The sequence below is a fragment of the Abramis brama genome, assembly GCF_963993115.1.
Source record: "Abramis brama genome assembly, chromosome: 24".
In the NCBI taxonomy this organism is placed as follows: domain Eukaryota; kingdom Metazoa; phylum Chordata; class Actinopteri; order Cypriniformes; family Leuciscidae; genus Abramis; species Abramis brama.
This window is the reverse complement of record NC_139986.1, coordinates 30,199,036-30,224,035: the sequence shown is the minus strand read 5'-3', so window position 1 is coordinate 30,224,035 and position 25,000 is coordinate 30,199,036. Positions and strand designations below refer to the sequence as shown.

At 40.6% G+C, this 25,000-nt stretch overlaps 1 protein-coding gene across 12 annotated transcripts in view; it reads right to left on the bottom strand.

The window, feature by feature from the left end:
• The window catches only part of ptprma (protein tyrosine phosphatase receptor type Ma), a 227,135-nt gene that overhangs the window by 81,207 nt on the left and 120,928 nt on the right, over positions 1-25,000 (bottom strand). For all 12 annotated transcript variants that reach the window (XM_084103532.1, XM_084103531.1, XM_084103529.1 and 9 more), the window contains exons 8-12: positions 19,726-20,034; positions 18,156-18,265; positions 12,813-13,014; positions 12,631-12,733; positions 1,084-1,357 (exon numbers count right to left, since the gene is read on the bottom strand). In XM_084103532.1, the coding sequence (XP_083959658.1) occupies positions 1,084-1,357; positions 12,631-12,733; positions 12,813-13,014; positions 18,156-18,265; positions 19,726-20,034 (998 nt within the window). The remainder of the gene's footprint in view (positions 1-1,083; positions 1,358-12,630; positions 12,734-12,812; positions 13,015-18,155; positions 18,266-19,725; positions 20,035-25,000) is intronic.

The following is a 25,000-nucleotide window of genomic DNA, read 5'->3' as shown; positions in this document are numbered from 1 at the left end:
GTCTGAGACTCGTGATGTCATGTGTTTGTGTGCTCTCACCCCATTGGCTGAGCTGAGGGTCTGAGACTCATGATGTCATGTATTTGTGTGCTCTCACCCCATTGGCTGAGCTCACGGTCTGAGACTCGTGATGTCATGTGTTTGTGTGTTCTCACCCCATTGGCTGAGCTCACGGTCTGAGACTCGTGATGTCATGTGTTTGTGTGCTCTCACCCCATTGGCTGAGCTAACAGTCTGAGACTCATGATGTCATGTGTTTGTGTGCTCTCACCCCATTGGCTGTGCTGACTGTCTGAGACTCGTGATGTCATGTGTTTGTGTGCTCTCACCCCATTGGCTGAGCTGAGGGTCTGAGACTCATGATGTCATGTATTTGTGTGCTCTCACCCCATTGGCTGAGCTCACGGTCTGAGACTCGTGATGTCATGTGTTTGTGTGTTCTCACCCCATTGGCTGAGCTGAAGGTCTGAGACTCGTGATGTCATGTGTTTGTGTGCTCTCACCCCATTGGCTGAGCTCACGGTCTGAGACTCGTGATGTCATGTGTTCGTGTGCTCTCACCCCATTGGCTGAGCTGAAGGTCTGAGACTCGTGATGTCATGTGTTTGTGTGCTCTTACCCCATTGGCTGAGCTGACGGTCTGAGACTCGTGATGTCATGTGTTCGTGTGCTCTCACCCCATTGGCTGAGCTGAAGGTCTGAGACTCGTGATGTCATGTGTTTGTGTGCTCTCACCCCATTGGCTGAGCTGACGGTCTGAGACTCGTGATGTCATGTGTTTGTGTGCTCTCACCCCATTGGCTGAGCTGAAGGTCTGAGACTCGTGATGTCATGTGTTTGTGTGCTCTCACCCCATTGGCTGAGCTGACGGTCTGAGACTCGTGATGTCATGTGTTTGTGTGCTCTCACCCCATTGGCTGAGCTCACGGTCTGAGACTCGTGATGTCATGTGTTCGTGTGCTCTCACCCCATTGGCTGAGCTGAAGGTCTGAGACTCGTGATGTCATGTGTTTGTGTGCTCTCACCCCATTGGCTGAGCTGACTGTCTGAGACTCGTGATGTCATGTGTTTGTGTGCTCTCACCCCATTGGCTGAGCTGACGGCCTGATAGTAGATGCTGTAGCTCTTGTGCGGGAGCAGCGGAAGGTTCCAGTATCCGCTGTAGGTCCGGTTGTCCCCGACGGTGAAGGGCATCGGCGCCTGGATCCGGGCCGACGGGAACTCAGCGCTGAAGTAGTACTGGGAGTTCAGACCGGATGAGTTCTGGAAGTGGATGGGAATGGGATAACAGCGCAGGATCTCAGCGGCTCTCTGGGAACGACGGGGACGCTCCTCCTCCACCACCACCTGATACACACTACAGGACAAACATGTGTGTGTGAGAGTGTGTGTGGGTCACAGCTGACTGATGAGAGAGTTCACACACACACATGTGACTGTTTCCAACACTGATAATAATAATCATAAATGTTTCTTGAGCATCAAGTCAGCACAGAATGATCATCATCTGAAGGATCATGTGACACTGAAGACTGCACTGTAAAAATGTGTCGTGATTTTAACGATAATGTTAATTGGTTAACAGAAAGTTTCTGTACTATAATACAGTGAATAACTGTGATCGATCTAACCGTACATTTATTGTAATTTTACAGCAAAATACCGTTCAATGTACAGTTTTTAGACGTGAAAAAGAACAAGTCATTGTATAATTTACAGTGAAAAACTCAATTCCTGGCGTGACACTTCATATTTGATGTAGTTTTGTTGAAATAACTGTTTCTTCATAGACTTTCTCTTTTATGTTACATTTAATGTTGTTAAATTAATGTTTATTGCATTTTTAAAATGTCATGTGTGTTACCATGATGGTGTTTAGTGTGTGTGTGAATGACAGTGTTCAGCTTCTATATCTCAGTATGATCTTTCTCAGCTTGTGGAGAAGCTGTTTGTGATGAGCTTTGATTCATCATGTGACTCTCATCTCCGCTGTGATTGGTGGATGTCAGTGTATTACAATGGTACAAAAGAGATTTTAGTATTTCAGTAAATTAACATTATATCAGACAATGAAATACGTTTCTTTACTGTAAATTTAAGTTAAGTCTGTAAAACCTCAAATGTTGCTGCCACATTTTTTTAACGGCAAATTTCTGGCAACCACATTATTTTCCTGTTAAAGCTGCTTTGAAACAATCTGTATTATAAAAAAGCGATATATAAATAAACGTGACTTGACTTGACATAGAAAACATATATTTCAGAATATTACAGTTTTTACAGTATTTGTGATGATTTAGCTTCCATGTTAATCTGGCTCGTCACAAACACACAACAGGCAGAGGGCTTCATCATATGAGCGCTGGATTCCTGGAAAACACAGCGAATCCATGTTGGCTTCACCAGGACAGTGTTTACACAGGATCATCCGGGGGGACGGGCCGAGACTCTTCCTCTGAACACACTTCACTAACAGACTGAAGCAGATCCGGCTCGTTTATATCTGATAGCAGAGATCGAAACCGCATCAAATAAAACCGGATCGCAGTCCTGCCTCGGATGATCGGATGTTAAAACACTGATCTTTGACAGACACACAGGACGAGCTGAGCTGGAGTTCTGCTTGGGAACGCGGACCAGCTCCAGCACGGGTTCAGAGAGTTCAGTATTGGCACGCTTCATGTGTAGGAGGAATAATGGAATACGAAAAGACGGATGGGAAGCTTTTTCTCCAGTTCTCCAGGAGGATCAAGAACTCAGAGCCCAGAGTCTTAGAGAGGATCCTGGCCGTCTGTGACTCATAGAGACGAATGATTATTATTACAGACGAGAACAGAGACGAACTTCCTCTAAATCCAGAACTCTCTTCCTCTGACGGAGAAACACCAGACCAATCACAGACCAATACTGTATATTACCAATCACAGACCAATCACAGACCAACCACAGACCAACCACAGACCAATCACAGACCAATACTGTATATTACCAATCACAGACCAATTACAGACCAACCACAGACCAATCACAGACCAATTACAGACCAATCACAGACCAATCACAGACCAACCACAGACCAATCACAGACCAATCACAGACCAACCACAGACCAATCACAGACCAACCACAGACCAATACTGTATATTACCAATCACAGACCAATTACAGACCAATTACAGACCAATCACAGACCAATCACAGACCAATCACAGACCAATACTGTATATTACCAATCACAGACCAATTACAGACCAATTACAGACCAATTACAGACCAATCACAGACCAACCACAGACCAATACTGTATATTACCAATCACAGACCAATCACAGACCAATGACAGATCGATCACAGACCAATGACAGACCAATCAGCTCGACAAGAACCAGAGCGTCTCTCATTAATTCATCTCTATTCATTAAATTACAGTATATTACTGTTGCGCTTTAATACTTCACAAGCCTAAAAGTCACAAAACTATCTATCTATCTATCTATCTATCTATCTATCTATCTATCTATCTATCTATCTATCTGTCTATCTATCTATCTAATGATCATCATACTCATGTGGAACTCTGGAATTTTTCAAAAACTGAAAATCTAGTTTTCCATTTTGTGTATTAACAAACAAATCAGACAGAAGGCATTCCCTGTACATGTACAAGATACATAGTAAAAAATACCATGGTAAATGTCCAAAAACATGTCAGTATCATGGTACTTTTACATTTACACCTTTATGAGAAGCTCATGTCTGAGTTTTCTGTTCATAACGCATCAGTGAAGTCAGAACTGCAGCTCGACTTCGTCAAACGAACTCGCAATTAAAATGTGAGATTGCTGCAATTAGCTGAACATTATTCCTGACTGATTAATAATTGAATTAGGAGGGTTTTAGGTTAATCAGACACGGATGAATTATTTCACAAAGGTTAATAGAATCAATACGCTCTGTTCTGGAATCATTTACTCCTTCGCTAATCGGCTACACCATGTTCTGCTGTAAATCCTGTGAACGCAAGCGGATCCTCCATCGGGTGAAGTCAAACTCCTCATTCAGCATCAGCACACGCCACACACACACGCCACACACACACGCCACACACACACACGCCACACGCACACGCTTTCCTCCATCGGAAGAAGTCAAACTCCTCATTCAGCATCAGCACACGCCACACACACACGCCACACACACACGCCACACACACACGCCACACACACACACTTTCTGGTGGAAACGGTTTAATGAGAATTTAAGGTAAAATGTGATTAAAAAAAATATTATTAAAATTAAACGAGGTTGGAGAACTAATGTGTTTCTTCAAAATAAATGCTCATCACACCTACAGCATGTCTATATATATATATTCACTTCTTTAATTAATGTATCTAACGTTGCCCTTTTGGCGTGAGGAACCGCACAACTACACAGCAATAAGATCAGATGGCATGAAATATTAATTCCAGACGGAGAGCGAGTGATAAAGCTGGTAAATCACGAGCGAGGAGAAGAAAGGCCAGAGCCGGAGCGCGTCAGCAGACAATAATTCATGACAATAATTCATAACAATAATTCATCTGCTAAAGAGGAGAACAGGCTTTTATGATGATTTACTGACGACTTAAAGGCCAGCCATTACTTTACAGATCTGAGATCTACAGGCCTTCATCACTGAAGCACATCACAGGTGTGAGCGAACAACACACACACACACACACACACACATCATCAGGATCATCTAATGTTACTCTGATCACAAACACAAACACTCCTGATGATTTATTCTCCACTCTCAACATATATCTTACATTGAGACACTACGAGCAGAAACTGTGTTCATGCATCTGTCAATTTTGAGATTTGGGCTTTTTAGCTTTTCATAAAGTGTGGACAGAAAACATCCGAAATACACATTTAACTGTATCTTTTAGAGCACTTGATCTGTGCGTCTGTAGATGTCAGTTACAGTATATCTCTTTACAGGGTGTTTTCTCTACAGTGAGCCTGAAATCTCCACTTCAGCAACACTGACTTACACCAAACTTTACACTTTTATTCTTATCTATATTATGACGTTTTTACAGTGGGGTTTGTTCATATATCATCTTCCTGATTTTATACAACATTTTATTTGTAAAAAAAAAAGTCAAAAATATAATTATTTTTGGCTGTTGACAGTATTTTCTGATTTGTGCACTGATAAATACAGATATCCAAAATCCCCTCAGTAAACCTTTATTGACTCTAATATACACATAAAAAAAATGAAACAAGAATTTTGAATCTGACTTCATCCAATGTTCAGATTTTTGTTCTAGAAATGTATGCAAATTAGTGCATATTTAATTAGATAATGTCTCATTTGCATATTTAAACATAACATTTCAGAAAACTTGTAAAACAAAAAATGTTTGCAATTAATAATGTAATCAATCAACTGGTGAAGTATGGTGATATTTATCAGTTTTTTTCGAAGTCATTAACCAATATTATGTCATAAAGATTATGAATATTATATGAATTATTTACATTTGCAACTATTTAAGTTTATATTGGGGTCTGATGCCACCAGTGAGAAAGTGTCTAATTTGCATTTATCTATACATAAATATAGTTTAAAATGTAATATTTCTTCCATGTCAGCCATCTATCTATCTATCTGTCTATCTGTCTATCTATCTATCCATCCATCCATCCATCTATCCATCTTTCTATCTATCTGTCTATCTATCTATCTATCCATCCAATCCATCCATCCATCCATCCATCTTTCTATCTATCTGTCTATCTATCTATCCATCCATCCATCCATCCATCCATCCATCTTTCTATCTATCTGTCTATCTGTCTATCTATCTATCCATCCATCCATCCATCTATCCATCTTTCTATCTATCTGTCTATCTATCTATCTATCCATCCAATCCATCCATCCATCCATCCATCTTTCTATCTATCTGTCTATCTATCCATCCATCCATCCATCCATCTATCCATCTTTCTATCTATCTGTCTATCTATCTATCTATCCATCCATCCATCCAATCCATCCATCCATCCATCCATCTTTCTATCTATCTGTCTATCTATCTATCTATCCATCCATCCATCCATCCATCCATCCATCCATCCATCCATCCATCCATCCATCCATCCATCCATCCATCTATCCATCCAATCCATCTTTCTATCTATCTATCTATCTATCTATCTATCTATCTATCTATCTATCTATCTATCTATCTATCTATCTATCTATCTATCTATCTATCTATCTATCTATCCATCCATCCATCCATCCATCCATCCATCCATCCATCTTTTCAGCTTTGATCATCCAATACTAAAGTGTTGTGACTGTAAGTCATTTTGTTTTCAGAAACGGAGTTGGTTTTCTTCCCTTTCTTTCATTCCCTGTAAATCCTGCTATAATCTTCCTCATATCCTTCACTCGTTTCACTCGCCGCATTCGGACTCCGAGGATCAGCGACCTTGGAAACTCTTCCTTTAATTAATGTGAAGGAAACCGAATCCATGGCAACAGGAATCCGACTGAACCCGGAGTCATTATGAGGAGCGTCAGGGATGTTTGGTGAGGAAATCGGCACACGAGTCCAATAAACAACAACACAACACACACCTTCTGAGTGAGAACAACACACACCTTCTGAGTGAGAACAACACACACCTTCGGAGTGAGAACAACACACACCTTCTGAGTGAGCAGATCCAGCACTGAAACGCAACCGAACACCAATTAGACCCTAAACCAGTGATCCTTCAGGTCACGTGACCGTTGACCAATCCCAGGCCACTGGGAAGCTGATCCTGAGACTGGGATTGATCGTCAGTGGTCCGGCTCGGGGAACCAGGCTTCAGTCCTGCTTTAACTGTGATATATGTGAACCTGGGCGTATTGATCAGTCTCTTGTGCTTTAAAAGATCTCGATTTATTCCCTCGCTCATAAACCTGTCCACGGACTGAGACCTGAGGATCAGCCAGAGTTCGGGATAAGAACAGGGATTCTGGAGGCCTGAGGCTTTGATTATAGTGGGACACAAAGGCCGTATATTTGGATTTAAAGAGTCTGACACTGAAACTGCCCTCTGGACGGACTCGCAGGATCAACAGATCCCAGAAAAACTAATAAACCAACAAAACCACACAGACATGACCAGGACACAGCATGAAATTATTGTAATGTGGTTGTTACACAGAACTATGGGGAAAACTGGTGTGTGCATCAGGTCATCAAGTAAAAATTATTTTTTTAAATAAAATAAAATAAATAAATAATAAAATAAAATACATAATTTATATATAAAAAAAAAGTACTCGTTGGAAAATTTGTGTTAGCATAATGTGACATTTTCAATTTTAGATGGTGTTTTTTTTAAATAAATCATTACTTTTATAAAACAATAATAAATATATATTAGATTAGACCTACTGGTTCTAAAACCAGGCCTCATTTTCTTTCTTTTTTGGAGTGAAATATGATCTGAGCGTCACATAAATATTCTACCAATAAAGACAAAACACTGCTGTTATTTCTGCAGAAGTTAATAAAAATGAACTTGGAATAAAATATCATAAACTGACAGAAACTATCATAAAAAGCCAATCGGGCAGTAAAAGCAGCACGAGACGATCTTTACGAGGAGCAGGGGAAATCAAACAGGGATGAAGACTTCTTCAGCATCCGATACATCCCATAATGAAAGCTGCTTTCTGAGTCACACACACTTTTGTTCAGCGAATCATCCTCATCATCTTCATCATCATCTTCATCATCATCATCATCATCTTCATCTTCATCAGTGCTGAGAAACAGTCCCTGCGTCTCAATGTTCACACTATCCGTCCTAAACTGTGTGAGATTAGAATAAGTGTGTCCCAAAGCATAGTGTGTTGAAGAGAGTGTGCCAGAAGTCCCCGGATGATCTGCTATTCCCGGTGGATTTTCGAAGTGTGGATCTGTGCTCACTATAACAGCTAATATTACCCACAATCCACTGCGCCTTGGAGGAGGAACTACAAACACGAGTAAAAAGTGTTAAAAAACTACAAACATGGCGGATATGCGAGACCGACGGTGAGAGGTTTAGATAAAGGTTTGAGTGACTAATCAAAGTTCATCCTGATAGAAAAATATTGAATGTTATCCGTGTTATATTCCATCTGCAATAACAATGTGGACTTTTATAAAGATCCGTTTGACCATTAACATTTAAATGCTTCATTAATAATGCATTAACCTGAGGAGAGTCTCCGCATGAAAGACCCGCGACTGCAGATCAACATTTCTCTCCGACACTGAGGAAATAAAATGTGGAGGATTTTATCTTTGACAAGATGATTGACAGGTCAGTTTACATGACGGAGAGCAACCGTTAAAGACGTAACTGTAGGATGTGATAGTGTTTCCCAAAGCTCGTCTACTCTTCTGACACACACTCACATGCACTTTTTCTTCACAAAAAGAGTAAATACTTCTAGGGCGTAGTATAAGATGTATAGTATAGTATAAGAAGGCGAATTGAGACGCAGCAAGAGACTCTCGTGAAGCAGAAAAACGGAGGACGAGAAGAGGCAGATCATGACACCCCGAGGGAAGAGCGAGAGAACAAACGCAGGAGCGATTGTCTCCACAAATAGAGGAGAGCGGATGCCTTTCCATTACACTTGGCTTCGATGCAGCGGAGCAGAAAACACAAAAGCAGAGCAGCGCTTTACATGAAGCCTGTGTGTGTGTGTGTGTGTGTGTGTGTGTGTGTGTGTGTGTGGGCGACGGCAGGCCCGGCGTGGGAGACGGAAACACACCGAATCTGACAAACACTGATCCGTCACCAGCGACTCTATTGTGCCGTGAAGCAAAACACACACAAACACAAACACACACACACACACACACACACGCGCGCATTTCAATCCCATCATTCATGATCAGAACCAACATCTGCGGTTTAATCTCGGATCAGCCTCGCATTCATATTCATATCACCATTCATATCTCCACGCTTAAGAGCATGTACAACACACACTTCTATTTCCATCCGGCCTCTCAATCCGCGGATCCCACGATCCCGATCCCGGCGGCAGAGCCTCAGATCCGCAGATCTTCATTTCACTCAGTAAAAGAGTCTTGATTTAAGAACGTTTAGAAATTTGTACTGAAAACAAGACAAAAATAAAACACTAATTATAATGTGTTTTTGCAGTGAAGTCTATGATATTTGCTAATTAGGCTAATCATTATTAATTAAACTATTTATTTGTTGAATTTCTAGCAAATACAGTCATATTGCAATATGGATTTTGTCCCATTGCTTTTAAAATCATTGATATACCATTAAAAATATTTATTTATTTTGTGTTTTATAATTTTAAAGATTTAGAATTATTGTTGCATGTTTGTCATTTTTTTAATAAATCTAATGTAATTTATTCATTTTTTTAGTTTTAGTACATCAAGTTAAACTAAATTAAAATAAGAGTTTAAGTTTTATAATATTTCATTCTAACCTTTTCACATTTTAATTTATTTTTTTGGAAATATAGTTTTGTTTCAGTTTTACTAAAGAAGTTAAACTACATGAAAATGAGCAGTTGAAGTTTTGATATTTTAATTTAGTTTTGATGGTTTTAGTTTACTATAATAACCCAGTTTTGTGCATCCCTCTTTTTTTCCAGTGTTAATATATTTAGTATTTTACATTTTTATTTCAATTTCATTTAAAGTTGTAGAATTGTTTTAGTGTTTTTGTAAATGTTCTGAGTTATTGAGTATAGTTTTCAGAAAGCACTGGCGTGATGTCTCTGCTCTGATCGCGCCTGAAGAACACGAACTCTAATGTGTGAGAACACACACTCGCCGGCGGGAAACACAACACACTCTTCTGGTCATTAACCACACGTGTGTTTCATTAAGAGCCGCCGGTGATGATTAGCGTGATCCGCTGACAGGAGATGATGCGCGATGGGTTTAATGGTTTTATCACCTGTCATCACCTGTGGACGTGGCTCTGAGTCACACACACACACACACACACACACACACACACACACACACACACACACACACACACACTCTTCTGTCACCTGTCTGTCTACCTCCATTAAAACGCCCTCAGACAACAATAGGTTCTGAATGTTTTATTGTAAAGCTGAAAGTGCTAAAACGGCGAGTGGTTTATTGATGTATTGATGCTGAAGTGCAGGAGCTTCCCATCATTCTTTCATCAGTCCATCCGTGTTTCTGCTGAAGCTCTGAATCTCATTAATGACTTCGGTCTCCAGTGATCATGTGACTGACTAAACCAGTTTACACCAGTGTACACCGGACTGACAGACCCGTGTCGATCACTTCTGATGTTTAGACGAGTAAAGGTTCTTCCACACTGACTCTACGAAACTTTCGTGTGTGTTTTCTCGTATTCGTCATTCGGAGGCTCTGAACTGTCGAACTGCTCGTTACGGATGCGAGAAACGCAGAAAATCGAACCCGATCCGAAATTTTTTATGACGGACGAAAGTTTCGGAGGCAGTGTGTAAACAGACTCAGTGTGTGAGGACCTTAATGCAACAACACACACACTACATCTACTGTTGCTTACTGTAAACAAACACCACGCTTCACTCTGAAGCCCCTCCTCCTGAAAAGCACACTGTGCTCTGATTGGTCGGCTGGAGCAGTGTGTTGTGATTGGTCGAGCGCTTCGAGTGTGTTTGGGAAATGTCCCGCCCCTTTCCATAACCGCCAGTTTAACACACTACTAACTAACTCAACCAGGCCCCGCCCCTTTATTCTGCACATTAATTATGATAATGAGGAATATTGTGACGTGTTCGTTCTGGAAGAAACTCAAGACTACAGTGGAGGCGTTTCAGGAGTTCAGGAACACTGACACTGATATAGAGAAGAGCTGGAGCTTCTTCATGATCACACCCTGAGGAGATGAAGATGATGATGATGATGATGATTACAGGAGTTCCTCTCTCTACTGAACTGAGGCTTTCTAAAGTGAGTTTAGAGTCTACATGTGCGTCTGCACTGACTCCTCGTGTTCTCGGACTCCTAATGGAGGCTTTTAAAGCCCTCGGGAACAGAGTTAACGCAGAACTCAAGCGCTCTGAGGAACAGCAGTGAGTGCAGGTCCGATTTCACATCGTCTATATGTAGCGCTGAGTGTTTTCAACAACACTCACATTTACATTTATTCATTCTGCAGACGCTTTTATCTTCACGCACGCCGACCCGTGAGCAGAGCGATCTGCTGAATTATGGATCATTATCATCACAAGTGCAACTATACCTGAGACTCGCTCGCCGCTCGAGACTGAGACGATCTCCTGCTAAACCCTGTCCAGATCCCACGCTTTTACACTCAGAAGTCTGGGATCGGGAAGACTTTATGTGTTTTTAAAAGAAGTCTCTTTTGATAAAAAAACAAAACAAAACTGTAATATTGTTAAATATTATGACAATTTAAATTTTCTATGTGAATATACAGTAAAGTGTAATTTATTCCTGTGATCAAAGCTGAGTTTTCAGCATCATTACTCCAGTCTTCAGTGTCACATGATCCTTCAGAAATCACTCTAATATGATGATTTGATGCTCAAGGAACATTTATGATTATTATCAGTGTTGAAAACTGTTTGTATGTTTGTGGAAACCATCATACATTTGATTTTTCAGGATTATTTGATGAATAGAAAGTTTAAAAGAACAGCATTTATTATAAATGTCTTTACTGTAAATTTTGATCAATTTAATTCATCCTTGATGAATAAAAGTATTGATTTCTTTTATTTATTTCCCCCCAAAAAATAAAATAAATATTCTTGCTGACCTCAGACTTTTGAACGGTAGAGTTTAATGTTACAAAAGCTTCTATTTCAGATAAATGCTGTTTTTTATTTCTATTCATCAAATAATCCTGAAATTTCAACACTGTTTTCAACACTGATAATAATCATAAATGTTTCTTGAGCATCAAATCATCATATTAGAGTGATTTCTGAAGGATCATGTGACACTGAAGACTGGAGTAATGATGCTGAAAACTCAGCTTTGATCACAGGAATAAATTACACTTTACTGTATATTCACACAGAAAACAGCTGATTTACACTGGAGTAATATTTCACAATATTACAGTTTTTGGGGTATTTTTAATCAAATAAACACAGCCTTGGTGAGCAGAAGAGACTTCATATAAAACATTAAAAATCGTACCGATCCCAAACTTTTGACAGGAAGTGTGTTTAGGATTATGTTTAAAACATCAAGTTTCCAAACACTCCTCATTATAATAGCATGTGATGATGATCATAAAGTGAGTAAATAATAACGCACCTTCTGTGTTGGACATGTACAGTATATAATGCAATTCTTCTATTCCAGCAAAATAACTTTTATAAAGTAGTAAAGTAAAATTACACAATGAAAGGCTGTGAACTGCATCAAAATGTATATTTCTGTATATTTTTATTGTATGTTTTAGTCTAGTTCTAGATTTCCTGTAATGTTTTTATAATTCATTTGTTTGTTTTATTTCATTATTTTAATGTTCAGGCAAATGGCAATAAGTACATCCAGTATAAGGATGATGACGCACCTGACGGGCGCTCCGCGACTCCGGGCCGGCTTCAGCAGAACCGTCACTGTGCTGTCGCTCTGATTCAGCGGAGTCTCCTGGTCATATCCCGGCATACGCGGAGCTGTTTATGAGTGACAGATGACATATGAGCACACACACACACACACACAGCACTCAGAAATAACCCGAACGGCTCGTACGTGAGATCTTGGTGGTGAACTGCGTGATGACGGGCGGCCCGTAGCCCTTCACAGTGCTGGCTCTGATGGTGAAGGAGTACGTGGATCCGGGATACAGGCCCAGGAACACGTGCGACGTCTCGTTGCTGGACTTCAGGACCTTCCCGCTCTGATTGGTCAAGATGAACTCGGGGTCGAAGGAGCTGACGGCCTTGTAGAAGATCTGACCACACAAACACAACATGTTAGCGGTTACACAACAGAAGCTCCGCCCACGGTGCCGTCCCATTGGCCCACGGTCCCGCTGGGTATTCTCATTACCAATATTTAATATCAAATCAAAATCAACTCCATTTTCTTTCTTTCTTCATATCTTATTCTGAACGATTCATCGGTGATGTGAACATTACAGTATTTTCAACATTTGTGTGGACAGTATTATAGAATTTCACCAGTTTTACTGCACAATAAAAGCTTGAGGATGCGAAATATTAAAATTTGAGGGTTTAAAAGTCAGTTGTTTAAAACATACATTTTAGTATTGTAACTTATAATTATTGTAACCTGTAATTATTAATATCATTTTATTTTATTTTACAGTACAATAATATATTTGTGTCTTAATTTTTATAATTAGAGTTAAAACAATAATAATGACAATAATAATAATTAAAAAGTAAATAACAAATGAATAAATAAAATATTATTTCATTTATTCTTAATACAAAATCTTTGTATTAATGATAATAATACTACTACTACTACTAATAATAATAATAATAATTCATTTGCTAATTTATTTGAATAATAATAAATATTTTTAATAAATAAATATTATAAATTAATACAGGAAATAATAGTAATAAAAAATAAGAAATATTATTATTATCATATGTATTCAATTTTTATTATTATTATTACCATTTTATTTATCAATATTTGTATTATTATTATTATTATTATTATTATTAATAATAATAATAATAATAATAATAATAATATTTAATTTATTCATTTATTTTATTTTATTTTTACAATCAATATTATTATTAGTAGTAATAATACACATTTTAAATATATAGTTATACATAAATTAATAATAATAATAATACAAAATGTAAACATTACAATAAATAAATACATAAATAATAATAATAATAATAATAATTATTATTATTATTATTCCATTTGGTTCCTAGTGAATGCAATGTGAGTGAGACTGAGTCGACTTTAAAGTCCAGCTACAAATTCAGAATAAAACACTTACTTTAAAAAAAAATCTAATATCCCACATGTTTACTTCCATGTCATGTGACCATTACCCATCATCAGAGAACCATGAACATATAAATGTGTTTGATAATTGAAATATCACCTTAAAATCTCAGGGGTGTTTCTAGTGAATACTGAAGTGTGAGTCGTTGGTTTGGCGAAGGCTGTGTAAAGAAATCAAGCGTTCGTCTAAAGCTCTCCTCAACAACACAAGAGTCAGAGCCGTTATCATAATTCTCCTGGATGATGCAGGAAGCGTTTCTGAATATAATCTTTCATTATGATGGAGGAGAGCAGACGGGGAGCTGCACTTTTGTTCTCTTTCATTCTCTTCTGGAGACGAGACGCCCCGCGCTTCTAATATAACTTAATGAAAAGTGGCTGAGGGGCTTCATTTGAATAAATCATTCAGTTGCTAATGAGCGGCCCGGCTAATGCCACTCCATCCTGATTCCCGTTTAAGGCCACAGAGGGATCGCGATCGCACTCATCAGCTGTGGAATACCCAGAGGCTCTTCGCTATTAGTCTAAGACAGGTAGACGGAGAAACCTTGACGGATCCCACAGCCAAACCGCCGCAGCAGAACAAAATCACAGGGAATATTCCTGATGAACAACACATGAATTATGCATGCGTCACTACAACTTATTCCGCCTCAAAAACAATCATAATCAAGAGCTGCACCTGTAGTCACCCAGAATTCACCATGTTTACAAGTGAAGCGTTGCTGTTTCTGAACGGTGCTTTCTAACACTCGTCTACCATTGGTTGGCCAAACAGATAGCCCCACCCCAAACGCACACTATTGGTTGAGACGGGGGTTTCAAACGGTCAGTGCTGGAAGAGTTTAGAGAAAATCAGCATAAAAATATATAAAAATAAATAAATAATAAAAGGGTTAAAATAAATAAATAATAATAAAAAACATAAATAAGCTGATTTAAAAAAATGACATTAATATAATACATAAAAGACATTTTTAAAACCTTAAAGTGCGCTATCATGCTGTTTTAAAGGCTCCTAATGTTGTTTCTGAGTCTCAAAAACACTGTAATGTCCTCATAATCTCCACTGCAGCATTAGCTTATATATAATATATAATAACACTTATAATATAATAACAATAACATATAATATATAATAACAACTATAATAACACTAATATATATAACACTTTAATCTTCAGCGTCAGCTCTTTCCTCTCAGTGTCTCTAAGCTCCGCCTCTCTGAGAGCTGCTCTGCTGTGATTGGTCAGAAAGCAAACGCTCATTATCATATCTGAATCTCAGCTCTTGATCTCAGTGATACGAACAGTGACGATGGCGTGGGTTTACCGTATCAATCTCAGAAAACAGCGTCTTCTCCACACGAACAACACGAACCAAACTCTTCCAGTCTCAGATACACTACAGTGTTTGAGGGCGGAGCTAAGAGACGCTGCTCAGCCAATCAAGACCAGAGGCGGACATTATGCTAATTAGTTACAGGAAGTGAGACTGAATTACTGACGACTCGTTTCAGTTCAGAATCACTTTGCACTTTTATCTGCACTTTGCAGACTTTTACATTCAGAAACCACTTTATTACACATGAAAGATAATATCCAGAAAATCCACAACAGGAGCACTTTACACTTGGATGTTTTTTCATTTCACATGTGTCTTTTTTTATAGTTGATAAAGGTCTGACCCCAGAACAGCACATTTACTGTGATCCCAGTCCTGCTCATCATTACTGTGTTTCTGAGCAAAGCACTTTACCCAGAATGCTCTGGGGCGACACTGCGCCGAATGACAAGAAGCAGAAGCTCACGAGTGTGACAGAACACACACCTCCATCACACACACACACGCGCGTGTCCTGAAGACTCTAATGAGGCAGAACGCTTGGGTTCGGTCCCGTTCCCTTCGGATCAGAGCCTGACACTTCCTTAAAGCCCAGCGATGACAGAGTGTAATTTCATTACATGAACGTGACAGCTTAATTGCTCGAATTTCCACAAATGAAGTTCTGCAACAATGAGTCTTTTGAGCGGCGCATTGTTCAGAGTTTCTCGGCACAGAATGAGTCACGCTTCTGAAATAATCACAGAACCGACACACAATGTCCCGGCGCTCACAAAACACACCGCGAGCTTCAGTGACGCACACACACACACACACACCGGATCCGACGGAGGAGCCGGCGCAGCTTCACAATAAATATTAGGAAGTCATATTGTACTTAAAAAAATGTTTTTTTGGAGCATTAAGATGTTTTGTATTGTTTTGCATTATTTTCATGACTTGTTTTATATTTGAATGAAAATGACTTTTTTGCATTACAGTAATGACAATTTGGGGGTGAAATGCTAATCTTTCTCTTTTTTTAATGCACAACATAATTTGTATTTTGAAGTCAAATTTGACAAATACATATTTTGTGTGAAATTCATCTTTATGGTAAAAAAATGCAACATATTTCACTTCTATAATGCAACACATTAAACATAAAGCTTATTTATTAGCCTTGACGGTTCTATGAAGAAGAACCTTTAACATCCATAGAATCTTCCCAAAGGTCTTTATAGCGGATAAAGGTGCTTTAGGTTATTAAAATGTTCTTTACACTAAAAATAAAATGGTTCTATTATGAACTAATCACTGAAAGGTTCTTTGGGGAACCGGAAATGGTTCTTTATGGTGCGAAAACCCTCTTTTACTGCAGTAAAGCTACAGATAAAGCCTAACCCTAACTCCAAGATATTCATCAGGCCGTTTCACATTTAGGAACAAGTTCTTCAATTTAGAATACATGATTCAATATGAAAACTTTTTTGGAGCAAGTTTTAAAAAATGTTTTTTTCACTATTATTTACAACCGGATCTGCATTTTCATGGGGTCAAATAAAATATTTTAAACAATAAAAACAACTTTGTCAATCCAACCGGGAAACTTCGGCAGGTTAGTGAACATCCGTGTGTTCCTGATCGACATTAAGAGCTGAGTGAGTGAGTGGAGGCGGGGCTCATTTGCATATTCATACAACCGCGCATACTAAATGAGACGAGGGTGTCGAGTTACATTCAAGATATTTTAAGGCACGAAGACATTTTGTTCAAGGAAAAAACGCTTAAATAATATAGTTTTAAGGGACTAAATGATCGACTACAGGGGGACTTTAAATATAGTTCAATCTTCTCAGTTAAAAGATTAAGTAAATTATCAAAGTTTGATAAAATGTTGTTCAACTTTCCGATCAAAGACGACACATTTTACATGATTTGTCTCATTTAATGAGCCTTTCTCAGGTTTTGACTCACTGACTATCTGCACAATCGCAGCAGGATCATGAATCCTGTTGTTTCCCGTAATGGAAACATGTTTCCTCTCGCCTGCGATTTTCCCACATTCCCGTGAGTCCATCGCTCCGGTATGTGCTCTGTTTGTTATTCCAGTGCCCTACAAATCCAGGAGTCTTTCACTGAAACACTGAAACAACGGAAAACAAGAGCTCAGCGTTTGCTCTTCCACAGACGGCAGTCGTCATCGAGAGCGAGTCGAGAGAGACGGTCAGACAACATTCACTCCATTCTCTCATTATCACAGTTTACTCGCTTTAGTTTAGAGAATGGTAATAAAATATGAGCAGAACTCAGTTGATATTTGACTGGTTTTGTCCGTCCTTCTGTTAGACTGTCTCACACATGAATTATGTTGAATATCTGTCAGCTGTTAAATTTAACTACACAATTAGATAATACCAGTTTAGCTCAACCAATCACCAAGCAATGCTTCATTGTGTTCAGTCTGTGTGTAAAAAGAGCATTAGCAATTAAAGACAAAACACTTCAGCAAAACATGATCAGCTCAAAGTGTCTGAATCAGTTTAGTCTCTGTATGAAGAATATCTGGGTGTAATATGTCACAGTTTACTTTATTCTGCTCTCCTCACTCACATTAATGAACTATAGTGTCCTGATCTCACTAGTGGAACCGAATGTGTTAACATGCTCGCTCGCTCAGATCTAAAGGTTATTAGTCTAGATGTGTTAGTCCGTTAGGAGCGCGTGGTGAGGGTGAGGGTTAGGGATGAAGGAGTGGAGACGCACCTCGTACTGCTTGATGATCCCGAAGGTCTGGAGCGGCTCTCTCCAGCGGAGGCCGATCTTCTCCTCAAACGTGTTTCCTTGGATGGACTCCAGCGGGACGGCGCCGGGAACTGCAATAAACAAAACACTGAGCGATCACAGACACGTATTGATTTGAAGAGACACTGACTTATTTTAAATCAATATTCTCTTGTATTCAATAAAGAACTTGTTTTCCAAACGCCTGAAAGCATGAGAAGATCATTCATCTGTTCAGCCTAAAGGAATGAGGAAGCGCTTCAGAAAACCAAGGCCTGTGTGTGGCTCCTCGACCTCCAACATCTCCAGACTCAAACTCGCTTCGAAGCGCTCCTCGAGAAACATACGTTTAATAGACGCTATTGTGTGGTAAAATAACACACACTTCACACCGAAACTTGACACGAACGAGCCATTCATGATGTGAATGGAATGAAGTGCGACACAAACGACCTCGTCCCTGATGAACTTTGAACTTTTCAATGGCTTTATTCCAAACTAGTTAAACTAGAATCATGTCTGAGGCTGGAGCCCAATCATGATAAAAAGGTTTTATAAAAGATGTCAATGTTTGTCATATGAACTCGTAATATAACTTCATCTCCAGTTTCACCAAGACTCGCAGATCCTCGCCGCAACCCGCCAAAATAAAAGTTTGGTTTAGCTTGAAGAAATTAGGACAGAAATATATTACTATTGTACAGTAGAATGTGCTTCTCAAAATAATAATTTTTTTTTTTCTTCTGTTTTAACTTTAACAGTAAATCATAAATCCAGAAAAAAACCCAGATGGCACAATTTCTGGAAAAGAAAACATTTCATAAGGCCTTATTACAGTAGAAACTCATTCATTTGTTCAGTTCATTTTTTTATGAATTCAACTGATTTGAATTGACATGATTTTTAATTATTTAAATTTAAGCAAACTATAAAAAAGATTAATATCCAGGAAAATTAAAACAGATAACACAGAAATTGGGAAAACTAAAACGGAATTTAAGAAACAAAAAAACAAAAACAAAAATGTTTTATAGGGTCATACAATTTTTTTTGTTAAACTTAATAATTGTTGTTAAACTTCTTAAGTTTTTAGACTTCATTAGATATGCTTTTTGATTAAAAAAAACAAAAACATTTTTTACCATTAAAATAGAATGAAGACAAATTAAAACATGGAATTTGGGAAAAATTAAACCATTAATAAGCTAGAAAATAAAACAAATGACAGTAAAAATATAAAACAAATTATAATAATTAAGGTGTTAATGTTTTATGAATTCAATTGATAAGACATGATTTTGATTAATAAAAATGTAAGTTAAATATTTAAAAAATCTAGAAAAATTTAAACAGAACACACAGAATTTGGGGAAAAATTAAAAATTTCATAGGGCCCTAAAATGCTATGTATAATATATAATAAATTGTTGTTAAATTGTATAAGTTTCATGATTTCAATCAATGAGACATGTTTTTGATAACCATTAAAACACAGTCAAGAAGAATTAAAACAGGAATAATGTAATTTGGATGTGGAGAGAGAGAGTTGTACCGTCCTCGTCGGTCAGCACGTCCAGCTCGTCGCTCTCCTTCACGCCCTCGCGGTTGCGCAGGAGCAGTCGGACGCTAACGTTGGTGTACGGCGGGAGGCTTCGGATGGTGTGTTGCGGCGACACACTCAGCGTATCGTAACACACCTCCTCGCGCGTCTCCTCTTTAGCGCTAGCCGTGTAGCGGTACTGCACCGTCAGGTTGTAGCTGTAGCAGCGCGTCACGTTGTATCCGAACGGCTCCCAGCGGATCGTGAACTGCCTGGATTTGATGTCCACGACCTGGAGTCTCCGAGGCCCGTGCATGGGATCTGAAACGGGAGCGTTGCGTTTAATAAAAGGGCCAAAAGCTTCAAATGCAAGAAATACAAGTACAGCAAAAATTAGATTAATCATCTGTTCTCTGTGTGAATATACAGTAAAGTGTAATTTATTCCTGTGATCAAAGCTGGATTTTCAGCATCATTACTCCAGTCTTCAGTGTCACATGATCCTTCACAAATCACTCTAATATGATGATTTGATGCTCAAGAAACAGTTATGATTATTATCAGTGTTGAAAACGGTTGTATTATATACTGATGCCCTCGAGTCACGCACGACGTCTGAGCGACGCAACAGCAGAAATGACGGCAGAGAAAGCATGAAATCTTCTGAATGCAAGAATAACAATATTGATATCAGAGAGGATCTCATTCAGAGTGACATACAACTGTTTAAAAATAAATTAATGAAATATAAATTGATGTCCACTACTTTTCCGAGGGCCGTGCATGAAATCTGAAAGATCACTGCATTTTGGTTAAAAATAAATATTAAGAAATTATATTTTGCTTAAGCAAATGAAGGAGTGATTTTAGGAGCATTCTTTTCATGACAATGTGTTTTTATTTAAATGAGAATTAGATTTTTTTTTCATTCAATAATAATTTGTTTAATTGTTATGAGAAAAAACAAAAAATAAAAAACACTTTTTAACCCTAACCCTGATTTCTTTCCCTTGTGATTTCTTCATCATGAGACCCACTGATGTCTGAGATTCCCTCAGTGATGCTGGTAACAGAATAAAACATGTTTCCTAAAGCGTCTGTAAATCAGAGCAGATCTGACGCGTTTCCTCCAGACTGGCTCAAAGCTTCGACTCCCGCAGGAACACCGGCTCTGGTAATGGGATCAATTTCCATTCCGGGCTCAATTTGAGCACCATTTCTGTGGGATTTGGCTCTACGGCTCTCGTGTTCACGATCCGAAGGCAATCTGATGTTCCTGATGAGGAACCGAGGAGCTTAACCTGCTTCTCTCCCACTCCAGACGAGCCGACCACACACACACACCGCACACACACACCGCACACACACACACTGCACACACACCACCCACACACCGCACACACACACCGCACACACACACACACACCACACACACACCGCACACACACACCGCACACACACACCGCACACACACACCGCACACACACACCGCACACACACACCACACACACACCGCACACACACACCGCACACACCACACACACACACACCACACACACACCGCACACACACCACCCACACACCGCACACACACACCGCACACACACACCGCACACACACACCGCACACACACACCGCACACACACACCACACACACACACACACACCGCACACACACACCACACACCACACACACACACACCGCACACACACCACCCACACACCGCACACACACACCGCACACACACACACACACCACACACACACCGCACACACACACCGCACACACACACCGCACACACACACCGCACACACACACCGCACACACACACCGCACACACACCGCACACACACACCGCACACACCACACACACACACACCACACACACACCGCACACACACCACCCACACACCGCACACACACACCGCACACACACACCGCACACACACACCGCACACACACACCGCACACACACACCGCACACACACACCGCACACACACACCACACACACACACACACACCGCACACACACACCACACACCACACACACACACACACACACTGCACACACACACCACACACACACACACCGCACACACACACCACACACACACACACCGCACACACACACACACCACACACACACACACACCACACACACACACCGCACACACCGCACACACACACACCGCACACACACACACACACCGCACACACACCGCACACACACACCACACACACCGCACACACACACCACACACACACACACACACCAAACACACACACCACACACACACACACCGCACACACACCGCACACACACCGCACACACACCGCACACACACACCACACACACACACACCGCACACACACACCGCACACACACACACACACACACACACCGGGTTTCATTACAGCGAGCGGGGAAAGCGCAGGGAAATGAGGCGAGCGCTGATCTTTATTCTCTGCATGTGTGGCTGGAGATTAAAACAAGGGTTTGGAAACAGCGTTTAATCAGACGCCTTGTAAGGAACCACTAGAGAAGAGTTTAACAGACTCACGGCTCACATTAATCATTAAAACAGGCTCAAACGAAGCCTCTGCATTACTCAAGCTCACCTTCAGCAAGACACCGGCGAGCTGAAGAGGCCGTGCTAATGTACACATGTATGTTTTTACCAGCATCCCTTTCAAATCTCCATTTTCCCGAGGGAAACAGTTCAACATTTCATCTTTAACCAGCCTGAGATCCAATCATCACGTGATGTCACGATCACAGTCTCTCTTCAGTCAGGTGATGATCCAGTCAGAACGCTCGTATTCATCATCAGACGTGAGCGCTGCTCGTTTCTCCGGGAGAGTGAGCCATTCATCCAAACAATGGCAGTAAAAGCGTTCTGATAATAACCGGAGCGCCGGATCCTTGGACTCACGGCCGCCTCATCCCAGACTGAAGACGAGAGCCGTCTGAACTAGAGCATTGTGGGATACGCTCGGCTGAGGACTGATATTACTGCACAATAAACACAGAATTCCCTGTAATCTGTATTGAACATTTAAAAAAATGGATATTAAATATTAATTTGAGTGTAAATTGTTCTATACACACTATTATTACTACTGTACTACTAATACTGTGAAATATTATTACAATTTAATCACAGCTGTTTTCTATGTGAATCTATATTAAAGTGTAATTTATTCCAAGCTGAATGTTCAGCATCATTACTCCAGTCTTCAGTGTCACATGATCCTCCAGGACTCACTCTAATATCTAATATGAGGATCTGATGCTCATTTATGATTATTCTCAGTGTTGGACACGTGTGTTGAAACAGAAGCGTTCGTGAGGTTATGAACGTGTCGCTGTTCTCCCGAACACAATAAACCAGCGCTTCCCGCGGCGCTCTCTCGTTTCCTCTGGAGTGTGATCGTGGATGAAAGGATTCGAGAGCGAGAACAATCGGAGCACTTCGGCACTGCGCTATTGTAAAATATCCGAATTTAAAACTTTTAAATGAGAGCTTGATATTCTGCAAAGAAGGAAACCTAGTGATTTTCTCTTTCACTTCCATCTCGGCTGTTGCTGAAAGCGGCGCGAGAGAGAGAGATTGTGAGATGAAATGGACGGATCGAGGACTGATTGAGAGAGAAGTGCTGGCTGCCTTAACAGAGGAGGAATGAAACCCTGCTGATCCTGAAAGGGAATAATGAGACTCCGAGCATTAGAGAGAGGGGGGGGGGGGGAGAGAGAGAGAGAGAGAGAGAGAGGGAGAGAGAGAGAGAGAGAGAGGGGGGAGGGAGAGAGAGAGAGGGGGAGAGAGAGAGGGGGAGAGAGAGAGAGGGAGAGAGAGAGAGAGAGAGAGAGGGGGAGAGAGAGAGAGAGAGAGAGAGAGGGGGGGGAGGGAGAGAGAGAGAGGGGGAGAGAGAGAGAGAGAGAGAGAGAGAGAGAGAGAGAGAGAGAGAGAGAGGGAGAGAGAGAGGGAGAGAGAGAACAAGGGCCTTTCCATCTCAACACAATCCTGTCATCAATAAAGATTTTCACTTATTCACACCATTATGATTGACTTAAAGGTGACATATTAGGCCTCTTACATCACCATATGTCCCCAGAATGAGTCTGTGAAATTTCAGCTCAAAATACCAGATCATTTATTACAGCTTGTCAAATTTGCCCCTTTTTGGATGTGAGCAAAAACGTGCCATTTTTGTGTGTGTCCCTTTAAATGCAAATCCATTCAGAAGAGGGCGGAGTCTTTACACGAGCTTCAGAAACTCCGGCAATAACAGAACAGGCCAATCTCCCTCATCCAGAATCCCAGAATCACCAGTAGCGAGTGCAGCCTTACGGAGAGAAGGCTTTTTTTAGACGATCTTCTATCATTGCGTTAGAACTGGCTACTACTAACTAACTAGAACTAACCCTACATCAAGATGTGAGGTCTGGCAACTCTCCATAGACACGGCTCAATCCGAGGGCCGGGATAAACGGCTGTCTTTCAGGTTCCCTCTGCACGCAATAGGACAGCGCTTCAGCCAACCAGAGCGTTCTCCAACAGCGGAGCTAACGTTAGTTTATAGATTCCACTTTTGAATCTGGCCGGCAAAACGACGAACACATCTTCCTGTGTTAAGAGTGACTTCAGGGCCGTTCTTTGCTCTTTCCTCAAAGACAAGCTCAACTCCAAGTCCTCCAGAGTCGCAGCCAAAGCCGATTCGAAAGACTGTTCTCCTGCAGCCATTCCCTGTTCTCCAGGAACCATTCTCTGTTCTCCAGGAGCCATTCCCTGTTCTCCAGCAGCCATTCCCTGTTCTCCAGGAGTCATTCCCTGTTCTCCAGGAGCCATTCCCTGTTCTCCAGGAGCCATTCCCTGTTCTCCAGGAGCCATTCCCTGTTCTCCAGCAGCCATTCCCTGTTCTCCAGCAGCCATTCCCTGTTCTCCAGGAGCCATTCCCTGTTCTCCAGCAGCCATTCCCTGTTCTCCAGGAGCCATTCCCTGTTCTCCAGGAGCCATTCCCTGTTCTCCAGGAGCCATTCCCTGTTCTCCAGCAGCCATTCCCTGTTCTCCAGCAGCCATTCCCTGTTCTCCAGGAGCCATTCCCTGTTCTCCAGCAGCCATTCCCTGTTCTCCAGGAGCCATTCCCAGCAGCCATTCCCTGTTCTCCAGGAGCCATTCCCTGTTCTCCAGCAGCCATTCCCTGTTCTCCAGGAGCCATTCCCTGTTCTCCAGCAGCCATTCCCTGTTCTCCAGGAGTCATTCCCTGTTCTCCAGCAGCCATTCCCT